The 22677-nt window shown below is 39.7% G+C and overlaps 1 protein-coding gene across 1 annotated transcript in view; it reads right to left on the bottom strand.

The window, feature by feature from the left end:
- sgk1 (serum/glucocorticoid regulated kinase 1) overlaps positions 1-247 on the bottom strand; it is a 29835-nt gene extending 29588 nt beyond the window's left edge. Inside the window, exon 1 of the mRNA XM_031726198.2 lies at positions 179-247. Within this exon, the coding sequence (XP_031582058.2) occupies positions 179-232 (54 nt within the window). The 5' untranslated portion in view covers positions 233-247. The remainder of the gene's footprint in view (positions 1-178) is intronic.
- Between the last annotated feature and the right edge of the window lie 22430 nt (positions 248-22677).

Raw genomic sequence — 22677 nt, 5'->3', positions numbered from 1 at the left:
TGATCTGACTTATAACATCTCAGTTTCTTCCTCTGCTGCTGAAGGTAATTGCACAGGATCTCCACAGATGCACATGTGCATACAGTGCATATACACCCACACCTTACCAGCTGCAACTCATCATCAGCAGTTTGTCAACTTATCCATGATTACATGTTAGCTAGAAAGAGATACACACATGAAGGAATGCACTTATGAGAGGCACAGGTTGTGTCTCCACTCTGCCACACATTAATCAGAGGGGGTGCACTCACACAATGACATATATGTATTACACACAAATGCAAGCACACACACAGACATCTGATGGCGCAAAGTATGATGTTGAGTCTGTCTCGGTGAAGAATGAAAGCACAGCCTTATATGTCTACTCCCGGGTATGTTTTTTTTCAACACCAGCGATGCTTCACCAATACTTCGTAAAAGCTGAGGAGAACATCAGTCCTCAAGTGTGCTTCTGTGATGAAGTACAACAAGTCAAACCTTTATGCATTCACGTCATGAGCGCGTGTTCTAATTATTACCCTTATGCTGTCAACAAACGCAGCACAAGTCGGTGCACGCAAGAACAATGCATACTGTACACACAGTGCTCCTTCAGTGACTAAGACCAGAGAAGCACTGTCACTTACAGGAAACACCGGTGTGTTTACGTTTGTGTGTGTGTGAGTCTGTGCGTGTGAGTGTGGAGGAAAGAAACACATAAAAAAAATCTTGGTGAAAGTGGAGAGGAAACGGATAAACAGACACAGAAACAGAAGGAGATTGACAGTGAGAGGAACCTTGTGAAATTTCATCCTGCTGGGTGACTCGAAAATTTAGAAAACACACACCACAGGGCTGTAGCCTGTGGCGGCTGAGCAGCACAAAGTCCAAAATGCAGTAACACACACACACACATACAGCACACACGCTGAGACTGAACGCCTAAGTCGAAGGGCGGCCTCGACAGCCTGTCAAGGCATGTCGGGTCGAAGAGAAAACAGACTTGGAAAAACACTCCAGCAGGTCAACACAAAAACAAGCCAGCTGCTGTAGGGCTGCCACAGAAAACGGATGACACACACCTAAAATAAGAAAGCAACGCAAGCTTCTTCACACATCACACGAGTCATGAACTGGCTGCACGTGATTGGAGTTCCATCTAATTACATGACTTTTCTCTTTGTTGTTTTTGAGATCAGGTTCAAAGAGGTAAGGGAATGTGACAGATCAAACAGTGTTCCGTCATACCTGTTGTTCACCGCGCCGCGCTGACAGTGAAACTAATTATAGGTGCCGAATCCACCGAATTTGGCACAAAAACACAGTCATCCATCGCTCGTTGGAACGTGAAAATGTTGGCTTGCTTTTGAAAAAGCTGTGCACGACATCATCGCTGTTACGTATTTGCTCCTGTGTAACAAGTTGTAAATGTTCAAATATACAGTGACCGATAAAAGTACAGTTACATGCAGAATGCAGCTGTATTGACTTTACATTTCCATTCCTTGTTCTGTGTGACACAAGGCTCTGTTTGGACTCATGTTTTTCTTATTATGCAATTAGGATAATTCTGAAGCAATTAGAGAAATAAATAAACCCTGAGAGGCAGCAATAGCATCAACCGGGATTCGGGAATGTTCTGCAAGGTTGTGTTTTTTTATTTTATTTTTTATCATCGCTTGGATGGAGCAGAAGGGAAGCCAAAATTGAAATCATTTGGAAAAACTGAAAAGAAAAATTTTAAGTTTACATCGATAGATAGATAGACTCTGTGGGAAATTCACTGCAAGCATAGAGCGCCTGTGGGAGTACATGCGTGGTTGTGTGTGTGGGTGTTAACGCAATCTGTCCTTATTCACCAGGCGATTCATCAGTAATCCACACCATACTGTACTCCATCTGAGCCAGCACAGACACACAAGAACACACATTTTGGACCACTCATATTGTGAGTAAAAAAACTAAACTAAACAAAAACACAGCAGTGACACAATCAGATCAGAAATGCATGTAAATCTATCCAGTAACCTACTGGATAGAAAACTAATATGAATCAAGAGCATAAGTGATTGTTGCTTATTTGTTGCTATCTGGGAAGATGTTCGCTGCCTATGGCTGAAATTGTGGCAACATGAAGTAAATAACAGCTGCAATCAGCCCTTAACTCGTCATTTGAATTATTTTACTACATAAAAAATAAAAATGAAAAAGTTCTGTTGTATCCCCAGAGCAGCAATGTGATTATTGACTGAGTGCATTACCTCTCTTCCACAAGCGGGAAGTAATGTTAGTCATATCCTTCCTGTTATGGCCTGCAGGCACCTCGCGCTGTTTTGTTTTTTTTCTTTTGATCTCATGTAAATCGACTGCAAATTATTCAGGGAGCATAATTAAATTTGTTTTTAAGATTGACATGTTTTAGTCAGATTACAGCATACGGTGACTTTTCGAAATCTAATAAACCTCAAGTAATATTGTAGTAACACAGCGACAGCAGTCGTACACGGTCATTTCTCATAATGCAATCATGTGTGCAAACTGATTTATTAACATCTGTGACATGCAATTCACTGATAACTGCCTTGATATGTAATGCAGATAAAAAGCATGTTTTATTTTTGTGCTTGATGTTGAAGCGAACTTTCTGTGCTTGTGTTTAGAAAACAGTACAACTTTTGTAAATCACCCATAAAACTAACTATGAGAGTTTTTGGGGGGATTGCGCTCACAGGCTGTTTTGCCCCATTTAGTAAATCTTGCCACTAGTTTCTTAGGGCTACAACTAATGAGTGGTTTACTAATAATTAATCAGTTATAAAACTTGAAAAAGTGTGGTACAAACTATTGTTGTAATATATTTGTTATTGTTTTAAGCGAGGTTTAGGCTAGTGCAGTCAGGAAGGGCATTCGGTATAAAATTGGTGCAAAAATTAAATATGAATGAGCTTTCCATACTGCATACTGGTTGAAGCCTGGGTCGACGATGAGTGAAACCAATGCAGTTGACCAGCAGGGGCCCGATGGATAATGCGCTACTGCCGAACAAATACAAAAGAGTAGGAGATGGAGGGAAGGCATGTTTAGAGGCAGTGAGAGAGAAAGAAGGACAGGAGTGTAGAAGTGAGAGTGGGGACTGTGATGGTTTGGACATGTGCAGAGGAGGGATATTGGACAAAAGGATGTTAAATATAGAGCTGCCAAGCAGGAGGATAAGAGGAAGAAAACAGAGAAATTCATGGATGTAGCGAACTAGGACACGCGGAGGGATGGTGTGACAGAAGAAGATGCTAGGGAGGAAGTGATGGAAGGAAGCAGATTATCTGCTGTGGGGACCCCTAAAGAGAGCACCCGAAAGAAGAAGGGGAAGGAGGTGTTGTTCACTTTGTGTTTAGTTCCCCATTGAATGTAATAACTTAATAAATACACATTTATTTATTTAGCTAGCACTTGAGTTTGACAACACATAGCTATGATAACTTCTATATTATGACTTTCTATATAGCCAACCAATTTTTTTTTGGGGGGGGGGGTATATATATAAGCCATAACACAAATCACACATACTGTAATAATCCTAGTCCACTTTACTGTTGATATTAAAAGTTTGAAACACAACAGGAGAAGTCTGAAATATGCAATGCAAAGTCTTGCAGATGTTCTGCAGCCCATTGATAGAATTATTTTGCAATTTGACAGTAATATGCAATATGCAAAAATAGGATTTATTGACCTCTAGTGAGGGTGACAGTTATAATGCATCCTTGTGAGGTGAACCTTATTAGAAAGTGAGACCTAAGAACAGTTTTGAGTTTTAAGTACAGCTTGAAGTTATGCTTTTATAAAAGCCAGGGCCCACATTCATCAGACCTACACAAACGAACCATCACAGAAAACATTTAATGCAAACTATCAACATTACACACCAGTAATGAGCCTTGTGGCAGCACTGCAGCAGAACCCAGGATATGCTGACTAGATCCTAACCACAGGACCTCTCTTCCACTCAGTGATTTCAACACAACACACACTTGTGGGTCCTGAAGTGCAACGGTGTTTTGGAATACGCAAACACACAAGCAAAAAAAGAAAAAAACCTAACACATGCTGTAAACACAGACAAGCAGGGAGTCCAATCTTACGCTTGATTAGAGCGGCTTAGCCTTCACAATGACATCATCTCTGGTGTGCACACACATGCACACACACATACACACCCACACACTCTGGCTGTGTCACCACCTCTCACTGCCAATATGCAGCTCATGTGTAGGCGCAAAGATGCACCCCCACCAAAATGTATGCTTTTCATCCAAACTCACCTTTCTCTTGACAAACTGGAAGGCAGAGCACTTCTTAAAGGAGAAGGCAGTTTTCTCTCCCCCACCTCCACCTCCCACGCCACTGCTTCCCCCTCCTCCTCCTCCTCCGCCTCCTCCTCCTCCCTCATTCACCAGCTTCATGGCCGACACCGGCACACCGCTTGCTTCTGTAGATCCCAGGATGACGGGCAGACTGGCAGACAGAGAGAAAGCAAGAGAAAGAGTTCAATAAGGCAACGAAAGCAGGAGTGATGCCTCCGCAATATGAGCAAGATTTGGGATGCAAGAGGAGAGTGAGAGCGAGAGGCGGCAGGAGGAGGCAGATGGACCAAAAATTTGAGGGTGAGATGCTGCGATATGAATGAGATTACCTCAAAACCAACCTGTCAGAACAGAGATGAAGACGGGGCTGAAGTAAGCGAGAAAGTGAGAAATTCACAGAAAAGAAAGAGATGGAGAGACAAATACACCTGCTCCTGCTGATGTGGGCAGGAAACAGCATTGTTTACAGCACCCCACACTCAGCATCTCAGTGAATGTCAGCTGTGTGTGAAGTTTACGCGTGCATCCACGAGTGTATTTACAAGATGGGTGTGTTTAAGCACGGTTCTACAAGTGTGGATGAATGTCTAATTTCTCCATCCCTACCTTTATGCAGTTCCGCTGGCTGGTTTCTGCTGATCCCGCTGCAGCCTGTCTTTTTTTATTTGTTGTTGTCCGGAGACTCCTCCGAAGCCCGGTCCCAGATCAGATGCACCACCAACACCAACAACTCCCAGTTACAAGTGTCCCTCTCTGGGCTAAGCTTACATTCCCAAAAATAGGATGCAGAGAACAGAAGCAAGTCTGAGGCGATGGTGTTGTTAAATAAAGAGCATGTCACTGTGTGATTAGTGGGTGAGCGTGTGCGTCCTCACTGGTGCAAAGACTTGAGGTGCACTGTGGGTGAGTGCACAGAGGAAGTCTCGGGAAGTGCGTGAATGAAAGCATGATGAAGCGTGTGTGTGATGAGTCCAGCTGCAGTCCTCTGGCTCACTCCGGTGCTACTTTATCAATGAAAGGCTCTGCAGCAAGCAGATGCTGCCTCCCCTCCCCTTCTCTTTCTCTTCCCATCTCTCTCTCTCTGTCTCTCTCCCTTCCTCCAAATCCTTCACTGTTTCCTCATCACCACTCTGCCCTCCCCCTTTTTCCCTCCGCTCACTCATTTTTCTGCTGCAGTCAGGGCTGGCTCCTCCCACTCTCTCTCCCTCCTTCAGCCTGCCTCACCTCAGTCCTCCCTTGTTTTCTCCCCTTTTTTCTGAAACTGTATCGCTGAGAACCAAAGAGGACAGTGACATCCAATGCGTGTCTCCATCACAGCAGGCCTGCATGTCAGGGATAATGGTGGTGAACCACTGGCTCTTTTGATCCAGCCGGACTTCACGCTCACACTGACACACATCTCGTCCCGTCAGTGCATATGCCCTTGCCTCTGTACCAATAAGGCAGGAGCAGTTTAATTTCCTAATCTGACACCCATGTACAATAAAGCTGAATCACTTTCCAGTTACGCTTTCATGGACATTGAGTGCTGAAAAAAAAAAAAAAAAAAAGAAAGCTTCTAGTTGCGAGCTGGCTGCTGCCTTAAAAGTAAAACAATAACACATGAATTATTAACCATTACATATGCTTTATATATGATAGGCTTCATGGCTTTTCGTGTAGCAATTAGAAGCGAATGTTTACTCACTCTGCTGCACTGATGAGAAAATTACTTTCTACTTGACCTTCATCTCTAAATTCACATTGCTCGACGGCATTTCTAGCAGCTAATGTCAAAGTGTGACTTGAATTACAAGTAGGAAGAGCTACAAGGCAGTGTTTTTGTTGACCCACCCCACCACCACGATTACTGGGATTATGTTAGGTTAGGGTAAAGATTATAGGAAGTAGCACTCAACACTTGTTGTCTGCCATATCTCCATAGTAGCATCTTAGCAGATGGTGTTTTATATACACTTATGACAGAAAAGCCAAGCCATGACTGCAGGAGTGGGTTTTAGCACGGATGTCATCGTGCTAAAATAAAGACCTGTGCAGAGAGGGTCAAGATGTCATGTGATTCATAAGGTTCATGTAGTACTTTTTTAAAGTTTTGATAACTCCAATTTTGTTTCAGAACTTTAAAGCATAATTAGTTGTGCGATATTTTAAATTAATTAAATTTTCTTTATAAAGTGTCAAATCACAACCCAACACAACAGTCACCTCTTTAAATTGAAAGGTAAAGACCATACAATAATCGAGAGAAAACTTCAACAATCAGACGACTGCGTTTGAGGAAGCACTTGGTGAGAGTGGGAAGGAAAAACTCTCTGATAACAGGAAGAATCAGGCTCAGAGAAGGGCAGCCATCTGCTGCGGTGAGGAGAGGGAGACAGGACAAAAGACACAAAAATATTACTGTCTAAAATATCAGATGTACACTCACACTCAAATATTGTTTTTGATTGTTTGTTTACATAAAAGAGTGCATTTCTGTACTCTTTTATGTCCCGTTAACTCAAATTATTTGTTATGATCAAATAGCAGCACAATCCACAATCACAAAGAGAGAGAGAACCAGCTCCAGCAATTTTTATGGACTCTTTTAATTGACAGTATAATTTTCTAGGACACACTGTATATAAAAGATGCACAGAATCACTTCACCCATTAGTTAGCAAAGTACTTTATGTGTTTAATATACCAGTTGATTGTGAAACACACAAGTTTTACTGAATAGCTATTGTGTTTATCAGAGAACAATCATGCAATTGTGTTGAGTGGCTGTATTGATCAAAAGAAAACCCATTAGAAAGGAAAGATTAAGAACCGATTTCACCGAACAACACCTCTGCACTGCGTGCAAATTAAAAGGCACCCTGCTGTACACGTGGCAAGCATTCAGACAAAATGAAACTCTAATTAGGCAGCAAGTGAGTCTGTTTGCCTCAGCTACATATTGAGAGGGATGCATTTCTTTCTCGGAGGGGAATCAGTGACTGTGCAGAATAATCAAGATCAGTCATATGACTCAGCAGTAATGACATAAAATGGTTAATGGTGAAATGAAGTGTGGACTTTACTGAGGCTTAGCTTCTACAGATGGAAGGAACATCTGGAAACCTCTGAGCTTTGTTTTTCTTGAATGCTTTCACATTAAATTTGTCTCTAAAATATTCGCTCTGATTTTATATACAGCATAAGTTTTATCTTGTTGTTGACAGAGGAAAACAATGGCACGTTATAAAGCAACAGTAGGGAGGAGTTCAGGGTGGATGGCTTTGTCGGCACAGCACTACACTGATTTTTAATAGCTTGTCTGTGTCCGCCTGCTTGTGCGCTCTTGAAGATCATATCAGAGAGAGGAGACAAATTACGCCAGTGGTAATTTAGGTTGAAAGCCTTATATGTAGCGCCAAAGTTAAGAGAGATTGTTTATTCTTTGATGTGAATTTTAATATTTGCCTCACTGCATCTAGTCAATAGAAGAAAAAGGGAAGAAGCCTATTCTGGTTTTAAGCATTAAAGCACCAGTGATTTGCTTCACTGAATCCAGTCAGGGGAATAAAGACAAAAACCTAGTTTGCTAAAATATCTCCTCATCCAGAGCTGTAAGGGCTCCAGGGTGCTATTACATAGTCTGACAGCAGCAACAGACTTACATAACCTTAACAGATTCTCACTAAAATATATAGCTGCATGGCACATGAATAATTTTGTGATCTCCCAAAAGATTATGTGCTTCTCTTATGAATTCAAATCCAACCAATAAATAATTGACAACGGGGCTACTTAAATGTTTCACAGACTTGCCAAAATGAATGCAAAGTCTATAAATTATAGAATTGCCTCAAAGTTATGTGAATGCAGTGAAGTGTCATATACAACCAGGCCCTCCTCCAAAGAGCTTACAGATATTATTGCCTGTGTGGGAGCTGCAGCTCACAAACCCTACATATCACGTGGCGTTCACATGCCTTTTCAAGCATATTATTTACTGAAAGTAATGAGACATTACATTGGAGAACAGCAACTTTCAACTAAAAGCCAAGTGAAGCTGTTTCAAGCCTCTGTGATGGTCAGAGATAATATGCACTTGCTATCTCAGACTGCTAATGAGCTCCACTGGGTATGTTTTGATTGTATATTGAACAAGACCTGGTAAAAGAAAAAGAAAAAAATCTCCTTTTAAGTCTTTTTCAGCTACTTTACAGAGAAAAACACCCCAACTTGACTCAAGCAGCACCGACAAAACTAAAGAAGTGAGAAAACATTGGGAGCCAATTTTAAACTTTTAAAATGTCTAAAAAAAAAGGAAAGAAAATGAAGCAGTCTTTTCTGGATATGAGAACAAGAGAAATAAACGTTAGCAGTGTAATTTTATAAATGGAAATCATAATCAGCATAATATGTATTCGCCTCTTTAGCATAAAGGTTTGTATGCATCTGCAGTCAGTTGATCAGTACTCACCAGACACATTTCATTATGTAAATCTGTTCAACGCAAATATCAGCCAATCACATGCAGCAAATCCATGACCTGCTGAAGTTCAAACAGAACATGAGAATGGGAAGGAAATGAGATTTAAATGACTTTGAAAATGGAGTTTCTAAGTCTGAGTAACTCAGAAACTGCCGATCTTCAGATCGTCTGTGGGGTTTACAGAGAATGGTCTGAAAAAGAGAAAATATTAATTGGCAGTTCATAGAGTTGATGTCAGAGGTCAGAGGAGCATGGCCAGACTGTTTCCTGCTGATATGAACGTTATAGTAATTCATATAACCACTTGCTAGAACCAAGGTATGCAGAAGAGCATCTCTGAATCTCAACAGAGATGGGCTACAGCAGCAGAAGACCACACCAGGTCCCAATCTTAAACACAAAAAAGAGGATGCAGTTTGGATAGGCTCACCAAAATTGGACAATGTTTTTTTTTTTTGGACACTTTGTCGTGATATGGGGTTGGTGGGCAGTAGAGTCAGAATTTAGCGTAAACAACTTAAAAGCATAGACTGATCCTGCTTCATCTCGATGATTTTAGGCTGCTGCCAGTGGTGTAATGGTATGGGGGATAAATCTGTGCCACATTTAAGGGACACCTCATTATCAGCTGATCATTGTTTAAATGTCGCATTACCCGAGTACTTTTGGTTACCATTTCCATTCTTTTTAAGATCACGGCATTTTAGCATTACATTGAGTTCACTGTACTCAAATGCCTCCACAGCCACCAGATCATCATGCAATAGAGCACCTTTGAGATGTGGTGGAATAAGAGATTCACATCATGGAATTGCAGCCGGCAAATCTGTAAAAGCTATGTGATGCAATCATGTCAACATGGACAAAAATCTCTGATAAATGTCTCCAGAAACCTGTTGAATTGATGCCACAAAGAATTAAGGAGTTCTGACGGTAAAAGGATGTCCAGCATAGCAAGGTGTAACTTATAAACTGGCCTGTGAGTGTACACCCTATTTTATTTTGAAGACCAGCTTCTCCCTGTTTTTGCCCTTGTCCTCTCACTTTTCTCTACTGCATCAAACTCAGTTAATTTCCAGTGTCCGCCTCAGCTCTGCTCATACGGTTCCAGGGACAGGCTGACCACTGACATCAAGTACTGAGCTCATCACTTGGAACAACGCCCGAACCTTGTGACCCTGGCTGCAAGTGCGCATCTTTGCATTGCTTCATGAAACACACTTTCACCCACTGCCTTCTCTCGCTGTCTTCCACTTCTAAGAGGATCCCGCTGACTCTGAGTCACTTTCATAAATTAACCATGTTCCTACTTTGCCTCCACAGGCTTCAGCGAGGAGCATGTATAGGAAAAAGTGCTTCAATTTTACACCAGCCGCAAGTTCCCTCCCATGCTGAAAATAGCAACCCTTTTTTATACCATTGCCATAAAGCACACAGCTTCTTCAAATGTGACTTTCTGGGTGTATATGTGTTTCTGTACAGGTATTCATACATTGCTTTTTTCCATACTTTTCCTGCATGTGACATTGTTAGCATATTCTGTATGCAAACTGCAGCATTTGTTAAGTGTGAATTGTCTCAGGAAGCAAAGGTGTTAGAACACAGGATTATGAAGAAAGGTATATTTTGCAGAGAGAGTTGTCTGTGTGTGTGTGTGTGTGTGTGTGTGTGTGTGTGTGTGTGTGTGTGTGTGTGTGTGTGTGTGTGTGTGTGTGTGCATATGTGTGGGTGGGTGTGTGTATGATGGTATCAGGATGATTGAGAATAAGTGAAGGACTGCCATCTGCAACTAAAGGCAGACTTGTGAGCAAAGTGAGCAAACAACATTCATTTTCCTTTGACACCCATATTTAAGTAATAAATAGGGTGGTGAACACTATTTTGGGTGTGAGTCTATCTGTATGTGCATGTGTGTTTCAGTGTCTGTCACCCTTGCTTATTAGGTTTTAGTTTACCTCAAGGCTCTCCCAGGGCCTAAAGTTAAGCTTACTGAATCTATTATTGCCTAATGAGCAGCGCGCACACAGCCACGAGTCTACTGTTGGTCCAAGGTTGTGTGAGTGCGTGTGCATATGTGTGTGTGTGTGTGTGTGTGTGTGTGTGTGTGTATTAGATGCGTGGGAGGTAACAGTGGTGGTGCTTGCAAGAGTAGAGAGAGGTTGTGAGAATGTAGTGGCATGTATACAGACCCCCCATGTGCCAAATCGTGTGTTTGTGTATTTGTTTGTGGTGCTTGTTTGCTTCAGTACAGTATTGCGTTGGTGTCTGTGTGTGATGGTGTGCGTAGGAGGGAGTTCAGCAACGAAACTCCCAGTGGGATTGACAATACTGCAGTGCTGAGCTAAGGAGACAGAGGGAAAGAAGTAGAGAGGGGAGAACCAATTACAGTGGTGCTCATCACTAAGCTCAGTCAGCTAAAATACAAGCAGAAACTCCATGGAAAAGTTAACTATACTTTACCTTAACAAAAAATTATGGCTACCTATTGTGAATAAACTGATCCGATAACAGCTCTCAGTGGCTGCAGCCTAATGTATGTTATTGTGCTATAGATTTCCAAACAACAATCATGTTTGTTGAATCAATGTCATCTCGTCAGTTATTTTCAGTGTGTTGCTGGGATCAAATAAGTACATATTCTTAAAAAAAATGCATTGTTTATATATTCTCTTTGTACTACTTTTAGGACTTTTTAAGTCACTAAATTCTGTTTTCATTTCAACAGAGCTTGAGTTGAATTTATTACACCACTGAGCCATTTTTTTCCACAGGGTGACATGTTAGCACATTAAGATGAATGTATCCACTGTGGTCTATTTTAACTTGATCCCACATGCACTTTCGAGGCACTGTAAATACTCTCTTGCGCACCAAATGTGTATTTTAACTGAAAATACCATTCAGCAGACACACTATATTTGTGACCTTTTTAAAAGATTTACATTTTCAAATGCAAGGAGGTACCTCTGGCTGGGTAAGGAAGTCAGAATATACTGAGAAACATGTGCTATCATAAACAAATGGTTTAGACTTTTTCATGGAAGTTGTTGCTAGTAAGATAAAGCAGTACACTCTCAGTCAATTCTAATATTTAAAACAAGACCTAATAAAAAAATAACTCTAGTGGGTCTTAAAATTAGGTAAATGTCACTATTTAGTGAACAAAAATTAAACAGAAGTGCCGTGTGGAAAAACTAAGAATTATGATCAGGGTAAGTAGTAGCCAGGTGCTGCTAATTAAATGTACTTGATTAACTGATCGTTAGCAAGTGTGAGCGCCTCTATAAAAAACAGGAGCTTTAGCAGCTTGCTGGTCTGGAGAATGCTCCACTAAAAAGCAAGCCGCTAAAACTTCTGTGTAGCTCAGGTGTACCAAGGACGAAAGAAATCAATAAGCCGTTGCTGCTTCCCATGAGCCATTTCCAAATAATTTAAAGTCCATAATTTAAAAAAAAATTCAAGACAGACAGTTAACAGTCTTCCTGAAGTGGACATCCCAGCAAACTGACATCAAGTTTCAACTGTCCAGTGCTCAGAGAAATGTCAAAAACAAACCAAGAACTGCATCTCAGACTCTGCAGGCATCAGATAGTATGTTAAGTGTTAAAGTTCATGACAAACGCAGGTCATGAGCACAAATATCTCACACCAGCTGTCAAGCACGGGGGTGGAGGGCTGAAGATTTGGGCTTGTTTTGCACTCACTGAGTTGACAGTGAACTCTAAAGTTCAATGTGAGGTCATCTGTCTGACAGCTAAAGCTTGGCCAAAACTGGGTCAAATGTGACAATGACCCTAAGCAGCAAATCTACAACAAAATGGCAGAAAAAGAAAAAAATCAAGGTGTTGCAATGGCCCAGTCTATAGGTCTGGACTTCAACATGATTGTAATACTGTGGTGGGACCTTAAGAGAGCTATGCATAAACCTCATAATCCTCGACAATCTAAATTAGAGTGGGCCAAAACCTTCCACAACAATGTGAGAGACTGGTAAAGTCAAACAAAAAATAATGACTTCAAGTTATCGCTGCTGAAGGTGGTTCTACAAACTATTGAATCATAGGCTTTACTTAATTGTTCACACACTCCTTCTGCAACTTGGGTTTTTGTTAAATAAATAATGACACTATAAAATGTAATGCTGTTCATCTCAGCTTGTGTTTACCTCATTTTAAGATCTGATAAGGAATATATACCAAAGCCGGAGCGGATATTTGATTCAACATTAAAATTAGCAGTCAGCAAAAGTATTATCCTCATTTTAGAATTCCAGAGTAATCCAATCAACTGACAGTGGGGTTAAAATTAAGAGAGAATTGTGGCTATTACAATTACATTTTGAACATTGTCACTCAAATAACAAACTGAATTATAGTTAGGGATTTAATTCAATGTCACTACACAACCATCCACCATCTCTACCTCACTATATAAAGGAAACATTGCTTTCAGGACTATCACTTAACCTTGGCACTGGAAGTAAAGGTGCAGTGAGGTGCAGAATCATGCATTATGGATTCAATCCCTGGTACCAGAGAGGCTTATGTAAGAAGTTTTATTTCACCATGCATTTCTTTTCTTTCTTTTTTTTGCATATATTACCACACTTCTAGTACCTGAAGTGAAAACCTCAAATGGGTCAGTGATAATGATGATTAATAAATCATCATTGTACAGCGAGAAAGATTATTCACAAGCTGAAAATAGGTTACAGTTTAGGTGAATTAACAGAAATGTTTTACACTAAAATGAAATCCAATGCGACTGCAGCACCATGTCCTTAAAAATTAATGTCAGCCCACCATGTCAGCCTGATGCAAATAACTTATTTCATTTTGTCCAACGCACAAGCCCATTAAGTGAAGGAGACAATCCAAATTTTCACCTTTTTACGATCACTTCAGATTCACTGAAGACGATGTACTCATTTCACAAGTTTAAGCAGAGCGGGCTCTGGTATGTTACTGTGTACACTGTAAAATACCAGTAAGATCAAGGAATCTACAGCAACCAACAAGTGCTGGGACACAGATAGTCAGACTGCATTCTAAAAGCAAAGTGAAAGTAAATAGTAAACTTTCTACGCACACCTGCAATCACTGAAGATTTTCTGTATAGCTGGAGTCTGGGCACTAGTGCATCCTCTGCATTTCTTATCAGAGGGAGCAAAGACACAAAACAAGTTTAAACATTGAGTCACAATTGATTTGTCAACGTACTTACAGTAATTTCTAAGTACATACTTTTTGAACAAATCTATGTCTGCTGATGTCACCCAGCATTAACAAAACTGAAAAAAGGCATTTCTACATTTGAATTATTACACAGTGCCATTAACTGTAAGTGCTAACTGTCAAACATGATAACCACTAGTTTAATGCAGGTCTTAAATGTGAAGTTTGTACATTACAGTATCAATCTTATTAAAGAAGAAAGGGCACAAATAACAAAATAAAGACTTGCTACTCATGAGCGTGACATCTGTTTTTGCTCAAGTAGAAATAATCTAAAATTATTATTTAGATGGCGATAATTGGCATACGAAGCTAAAAAGCTCAAGCTAAGGTAAAACTGTAGCTTGCTAGCAAATTTACGTGTCTTTGTTCAGCATTTATAGGTCAAGACTGTCAAACTGTAAACTCAGAGGAACTGTAATGCCCTGAAATGTTGTCTGCCAAACCAACAGAATAATAGCTAATTAAATTTGTTTTGCAGAAACATTTCGAGTAGACTTTTAAGCAGCAATTTTTAAAAAAGCTGTTTCTTGTTGCATACACATAGCTGCAACTCACTCAGTGGGTATGTTGCCATGTCTTTGGTAGTGCATATTCTCAAGTTATCATTGCTTTATTTTCTGTTATAGTGTGGTTGTATCACCTGACACTCGCGTGGTGTGCACCACCTGATGACTAGCTGTGATACGCGATTTGGTATGTGCTCTGTCTTGCGATGTTTGCGTGTCCCATATAAAGTGAAGCATTAAGCGATCCATTGTTTGTTCAGACGATATAATTAAACACAGACAACTTGAAGCTCTCTTTTTGTTTTTAATTCAACATGTTAGAAAGTTGAAAAAAAGCCAATATCAGGGTGTGTGTAGCACGTGTTTTAACACCTACTGCACATACCTGTGTAATGGGTACTGGAGAATGTCAAGGAACAAGCATCACACGAGTTTAATCAGAAGGTTTTCAAAGACATGGCATGCGGAGCATTTGGCTCCAATTTTTAACCAGGTGTTTTAAGTTTTCATTTTCGACTTGCATGACCTGCAGCTGTGAAACTTTGTTCATGTGATAGAACAGGAGCAATGCTGTGCAAAAAAGCAATGCATTCTAGTCTATTGTTTTCCCTTTAAATACATTTAATCATTTGCACAATGGTGAAAACATCATATCCTGAGATACTCTGTGGTTGCAACCCTGATTTAGTGAAGGTATTGTCTAATGTAATTTACTTCTCTGTCAAGTTATTAACTATATGTGTATTCTTTGAATCAGAAGTGATACTAATTATTAATAATTGGTTATTATTGTTGTAATTAAATTGCTAATCACAAAAGAGTGACTATTACTATGACTCACGTATATTGTGTGTCTTCCTTTGCAGGAACTATTTTTCATCAGGGTGTGTTACATTTTAGCTTGCAAGACAGGTAGTTTCTAGCAAGATTTCCACAGTGGGTAAGTTCAGAACAGTGTTCTGTGTGGGACTACGAACCAGTACAGTCACAAATGCACAGCACGGTCTCAGTGTGACAGTTCACAAAGGTTCTAATCACCTGGTAGGTATTTGTCAGACTGCTTGCAAGTCTCCTTCAGCAGAAAATTTCCTTAGAGAATCGTCGAGAATCAAGTATCTACATGCTAACGACATAGCTGGCCACTTGTTAGCTTGGAAGCACCTCATAAAGAGGCAGATTGTTACTCTTCTGCTGTTCGTGTGCTTCTTCATCTGCGTGCTTTGGTTTGTTGATCAGATTAATGCTAGAGTATTGTAGATGGTAACGGACAGATCCTCCAATCCCCTTTGTTCCTTTTATAAGTTCTCAGCCTTTTCCAAATGATGCAATGGACAATTTCAAAGGCAGTGCTGTGCAACAACCAATCTTTGGGTTTCCTCTTTCGGATAAAATATATACTGTTTTTTATTTGTTCTTTTGTTCATTCACAAAAACAGGTCAAAGATCTGCAATACACAACTTATTGGTTATGTTATATTTCATCAAAATTTACACCAATTTTACAAAGTTGCAATTTATATATGATCAGTGCTTGTAATTAGCCATGCATCATGAGGGAGCAATTCTCTTATAGATTGATTTTAGTATAACGCAGGGCATATTAACCATAACCGAAACTAGGTTAGTTCATAACAGCTTGTGACCTTGCTGCACTGCTTTTTTTTCTTTGTCTACTGTGTTGCTTGAGTGCAATCTCGTCAAAACAGGAGCAAGATAGACACTGGCTGCGGACGCATGGTACGACATACCTGAGCAGGTGATTCACGTGGTCCACAGATTGAGCAGGGTGGGTCTGGTATGAATTCAAAAGAAACATCAAGTTCCCTTCAGACCTGATGTGGAACAAGGCAAGAATGTGGAGCAGCAGGTCAGTCAGATAATTCAGTCTTCTTGCTGACTTAGCATGTGCCTTTCGATGTGATCAGGCTTCAAATATAGGACTAAAGAAACAGTTATTATGGTGAGATTGAGTGATATTTTTGTAAAAGACAGTTTCATTCCCTTCCTTGTATTTTTTTCTCATTAAACTTTAAAATATTCATCTCTCTCTGTATCTCTCCCTGTTTAGCAGATGCTATGTGACCTTTTCAGTAATGCAATCCTCAAATGAATGATTGACAGGAATACGCCTGGAGACTTTGGGACATTATTACCTGCTTACACACATGCATATTTGCATACCAGCTGATGAGTCATGTGTCTCCGAGGACACAGATCAAGAGGCATTTAATCAGATCTTTTCTCAATACTGATCGTGCCTGAAAAACACAAAGGTTCAAGTAAAGCCTGCCCTTTTGTTGGCTGCACATATAAACTCCAATTCTGGTGATTTCACTTGAGCTAACAGATAGTTTAAACCTATTGTTTTAGTGACCTGATGCGCCTTGTGTAATTTGTATGAGAGGCTAGAGCAGGATGTTCAGCATCAGGATGTGGAGTCAGCCTTGTTAATGATAATCTCCACACTTCCTCTTTAAAAGCAGCTTCCGGGGATTTTTCAGAGTCAGATCATTGCAAATAACATTAAAGTATGCTACATTGTTGTGGTGCCTTATACATTACAGAAGGTACCAAAATTGCAAAGTGCTGCCTCATCTGCATAAACTCCACCTCTGAAGATGTGCCATCTGCCACAGCATAAATTAATTTGTTTTGGGTGCATGAAAGATGACACTGAGCTAGGTGAGGTGCCCGTGTATAACTGAATAAACACATTAAAATCATTTCATTTGTAATGAAAACACAATGTCAAGTTTTTGCAACACAAGTTTTGATTTTTAGGAACTTTTTAACTTAAAAGTTACCAATGTGGTATACAAAGCAGGCTGTAAACTTTCTCACTAGATATGAAAGTTTCACTTCTTAAGGCATGGATTAAAAACTGAATATATCTATCTATATACAGAGCTATAGAAGTAGAGGTCATATTTAGATCATCTTGTCTAATGCATATACTGCATATCTTGTTTTTTGTGGGTGTTTTGTGTTTTTTTTTTTTTCTTTTTAGCTTGCAATAAATTTTGGTTTAAAAATCGTGTGCATTCACAAAAAATACTGGATTTTGTGACGTCTTTTTACAGCACACACCTGGCTCAAACCAAACAAAGCACCAAGCCAAATTTATCGCGTGTTTAATACGTTTCCCATTGTAATTTCTTCTACCATATATGTCCATGCCCAACCTTTAATTCTCCCCGTGTCCCTGCTCTGTCTCTCCCTTTGTAGCAGTTGTGGAATTCCATCCTTCTAGGAACAATGAGAAGCATTGACTTCAATGGAGCGATCAAGCCGATGACTCTCAGATAAGGAAGTCTGCAGGAGCCACAGGGAGCACACAGACGTACAGGAGCACTATTTACAGACACGCTTTGTTTCTGTCTTTTGTCTCTCGGGCTGCTTGTGGCATGCCAATCATTTCCCTTTGTCCCATATGTGCCATGGATATGAAATCACAGTTTATATTTACTGCCCCTTATGGCAGATTTCATTCTGTGTTGGATAATCATTACACAAATCACAGGTAACCAGTTTGACCCAGTTATGCAATTTTATGATTAACATAACTTTTGGATAACTTTTTTCAATCTTGAGGTAATTCATTTTTTTGATTTGGATTTTAAGGGAAGACCCAGAAGCGGAACTGGTTAACAGAACAGAACCTGCTATTATTAATATTATAAAATGAAATATGTTTTATCTTATTAAATATTTGAATGTTTTCAAATATGTAATTGTGTTATTATCTCATTAAATATGTATGACTTTCCATCAGCGTCCAATGTGTCAAAATGTAGAATAATTTAAAATAATTAAAAAATTTCATAATTGCATAAAAAAATAGCTCAAAACATCTCACTTTAAAAAGAATATGCACACAATAAATAACTCATTGTGGACAAGAAGATGTTATATTTCAGTTAATGGACCAATGATACGCAACGCTATAATTTGACGATTACACTCACAGACAAAAATCTTGTGTGTTAAATAGAATGTAGTAATGATAATATAAATGGAGGGGTAAAATTATTTTGTTGACATTATCAGGCATTTAATTAATATATATATACCCTACTGTTACATCATGAGCTATAAGGTCAGAATATGTTATTTAATATGGGTTATTGAACTGTATAGTGCTTTTCTACCCTACCTGAGCACTCAATAAATGTATAATAATATAATAATAGTAGAAGTATAATAATAGTATAATAAGTTGTTCTCTAAAGACAACTGGAAAAGTACGGTTTTAAGCCAGGACTTTAGCCCTATTTGATCTCCCATGGCACCACTGAAAACAATGGTCGACATATTTACGTCTATAATCTACACACTTAGTGACACATATGATGTCAACCTACTCGTGCACTCTTCTTGCCTGAGTGTGTCCTTTATTGTCCATTTCCTGCACAAGCGGTCAGCTGCTTCCTATCTGGCGCCACACCAATGACCAGCCACAGACCCCCCATCGCCACGGTAACACTATGAGGGAGGGTCAAGAGCGGAGGGAGAAGAGATGGAAAATGCTGATAGGAAGAAACAGGACATTCCCTCGTTCACAGTTGAGCTAGTTGCAGAAACTGCAGCGTGATTTTGTGGGGCGACACGCGCTCCGCCGCTGAAAAAAAAAGGTGTGGGATTGTGTCACAGACTGAGTTTAGGAGCTGAGTCAAAAATCCAGAAATAAAAAATGTGGACAGCATCACAAACAAGTCTTCAGTCATGTTTGAGATCACCGTTCAGCTGAGTTGTTGGTTAATAACTCATCTTATTGTGTCAAAATTGCAACCCGATCTCCCAAGTGAAGCCCAAAAGATTTTATTTCTGTGAGAAAATCACGAGTCAATGCGCCTGTTTTGGCTGTGAGGCAAGAATTTCAGTTTCATCACGAATGCCCTCAACATGTACAGAGACAGAGAAAGAGCGAGAGAGAATAAAAAACAGTTCAAAGTGAAATCCTGATAGATTCTGAGAAAAGATGCGGAGAGCCAGATAAATGAAATACAGGGGATGGTGCTGGAGGGGTGAGTAGATGTGAGAGGAAAGAAAAAGATGAATATAAAGAGGAGGGAGAGATGAAGGCACAGGAGAGGAGAGACAGGGAGATCTGACAGGGCGGACAGCTCTCTTTCATAAAGAGCATTGGATATGAGCCTCGGTCTGTCTCTCCAGGGGATGTGGCCTGGTTTGTCTTTTTTCCCCCCACCACACTCTCACACAGAGACACACACACACACACACACTTACTTATATACAGTGAGCTGTCAGTAGAAGCTAAAGCTGTTAACCTAGAGCAAACAAGCAAAAAACAGAGCTACTGAGCATTCTGATACATAAAAGTCATAGTTTATTTAGCACACAACCCCAAACTAATTTAACTTAACACATGGATTAACTTAAGACTTTGATGCAAACTTAAAGGTGAAAACGCCTTCGTATCAATTGCAAATGTCAGCTTTTGGTACCAGTTCCCTCGCATCAACATCTCTCTCCCACTGACACTTCTATCAAAAGACTTTAAAGCAACTGAGTGACATGTTGTGTTTAGCAAAGTCAGTTCAGAACAGAGCTCCAACTGCTAGTGGTAAAACTATTCCTAAGTTTGTGTTGTAAAGTCCTCCCAAAGGTCTCAGTACTTGCTAGCGTCAAACTATTTGAGGAATGAAGCCACTGTAGAATAAATGCTGCCAACAACAAAGGTTTTAAAGGGCTTTGTGCTCTATTAGGTTGAGATCTGGTGACTGGGGGGCCATTTGAATACAGTGAACTCTTTGTCATGTTCAAGAAACCAGTTTGAGATGATTTGAGTTTTGTGATATTGTGCGTTATCCTGCTGGAAGATGAGTACAATGTGGTTATAAAGGGATGAATGTGACCTGTAGCTCAGTTGGTCAGGTGCTCATAGTGTGCCAAGACACTATAGCCACATCATTACACTACCACTAGTAGTCTGAATTGCTGATCCAGACCTGATAGATTCATGTTGGGTATGCCAAATTTAGACACTGCAGCTGAATGTTGCACCGCAAATCAAGGGTCGTCAGACCAGGCAGCATTCTTCCCAATCTTATTGTCCAATCATAGTGGGCTTGTGCAAACTGTAGCCTCAGTTTCTTTTTCTTTATTGGCAGGATTGGCAGCAATGGTCTTCTGATGCTGTAGCCCATCTACTCCAGGGTTTTATTTGTTGTGTATTCTTAATTGCTTGGGCATAAAGAGTGGTTAACTGAGGTGTGTTCATGCAACTTATGATAAGAAGGAAACCTAATCAGTGCTAACTCAGGCCAACATTATTAGATTATTTGTAGGCTATGCATTAAATCATTATTACTCAGTATTTTTTTTCACCAAGCGTAGATATGATTAGATACGCTCAGTATTATTCTTAAAAAGTACTGCTAAAAAAACAGGATCCTTGCAAGCTAAAATTAGCCTATTTGGTTTCAGCAGTTTAGTTAAGCATAAACCACTTTGTACCAGGACACTTGGTCCTAGTACAAAGATCACACAAATCACGCACAGATCATGTAAAGTCACAAAGTAGTAAGTTTATGGGCAGATGGGTATCATGAAAGGAGTGGAAGAAAAATAGGCATGTGCAGTTCTTTTTGTTCCTTTAACAGCACAAACACAAAAGTAAAGAGTGGTTAATGTGTATCATCCTAGAGGAAGGAAACCACTCCATTTGCCATGACAGCAGAACACTGCTGCGAGATCTGGTCAGCCATAAAGGAGGTTGTGTGAAGCTTGTGGATAGGACGTGTGAAGATAACAACGTTTTTTGGTTAACCAAACTGTGAAAGACAAAGTTTTGAAATTGTCAGGATGCATGTAGTATAACTATTTTACTCCTTTGCAAAAAGTTACCTTAGTGCATAAATATTATTATACAAGTTATGACATTGTCACTATAATTTATCTGCTGTTGCTGTGCAGTCTAATATTAAACACACTGACAGACCGACAACTAAAAGTAACCTTTGGAATGTGAAATCTGCACTTCTCATAGTAGACCAATGATGCATGGTAAGTGTCAGCATTTCCAGTGGAAGGATTTCACCAAAGGCTTATCAAGAATTGCACATTAGTGTGTCAAGGTCAGCCGTTCTGAGTTGAGTTGTATGTCCAATTCACCCAACTGCCTGTAATGTGTTATCAGTTGTGCCCTGGATAGATAACCCTAAAAGCCTGAGAGCAAGTTTCCTTTTCTTGGTATTTCCTGTCCTTTTAAACTCCTTTTGGGCTAAAAATTCCACCTAAGAAGGACAATTCATTGCTACTGACCCAGGGAATTTATTATTGCCAGTGAAGTACATCCTGATAAGGGCAAGGCTTTTACCCGTTTATTTCCTTTCTTCACTGTGCAAAGAGCATGTCTTATAGAATACATGGAAAATCACATCAATTTATTCACAAAGTTGCTGCTAAAGAACATAAAAATAAATATAAACTTTTGCAGAGGGAAAATGCAGAGAGCTGAGCCTCAGCTCCCACTGAGAATAACTTCATCGTCTACTGCTTCCTTATTCTCTTTCATCTTTTAGGCTTGCTGTTTTGTTCCCTCTGTTTTACATGCACTTCTTATCTTTACATAGGAATTTTCAGCTCCCTGTCTTACACCCACTCCAACCTATACAACAAGTGCATATTGCTTATTCTTGAAAAGGCACACATGCACAATACCAGAGGTGTGTTTTTTTTGTTGTTGTTTTTAAAACATCATTAATGCACATTTTTAGATCTTTGGGATCAGGTTGACAGGGTGTATATGTGTATATAAATAAGTCTTTGTCCATGTATGCCTTATTTCTCAACACCTGATGTGGACGACTTTTAGCCGGGGTATGGCTTCAGTTATATAACTATCCCTGGAATAGTGTCTAATATTGCCTCTCTCCTATTTTATCATAAAAAATGAAGTTTTGGATATGTGTAATAATGAATAGAAAAGGCCACCCTTTCATTGGTCTATAATGGAGCACACAAAGCTGCTAATTCAGGCGTCCTGTTCACTATGATGAAATAACTGTCTCAAGTTTGTTTTGGTGTGTTGATTTTTCATACAGTGCTGCAACAAACAGAAATCAGCCACTAGGAGAAAAAGAAAATATAAAGGAGTGTTT

Source organism: Oreochromis aureus, linkage group 15 (genome assembly GCF_013358895.1).
Source record: "Oreochromis aureus strain Israel breed Guangdong linkage group 15, ZZ_aureus, whole genome shotgun sequence".
Lineage (NCBI taxonomy): Eukaryota > Metazoa > Chordata > Actinopteri > Cichliformes > Cichlidae > Oreochromis > Oreochromis aureus.
The sequence above is the reverse complement of the archived record's forward strand: the minus strand, read 5'-3'. Positions and strand labels throughout refer to the sequence as shown.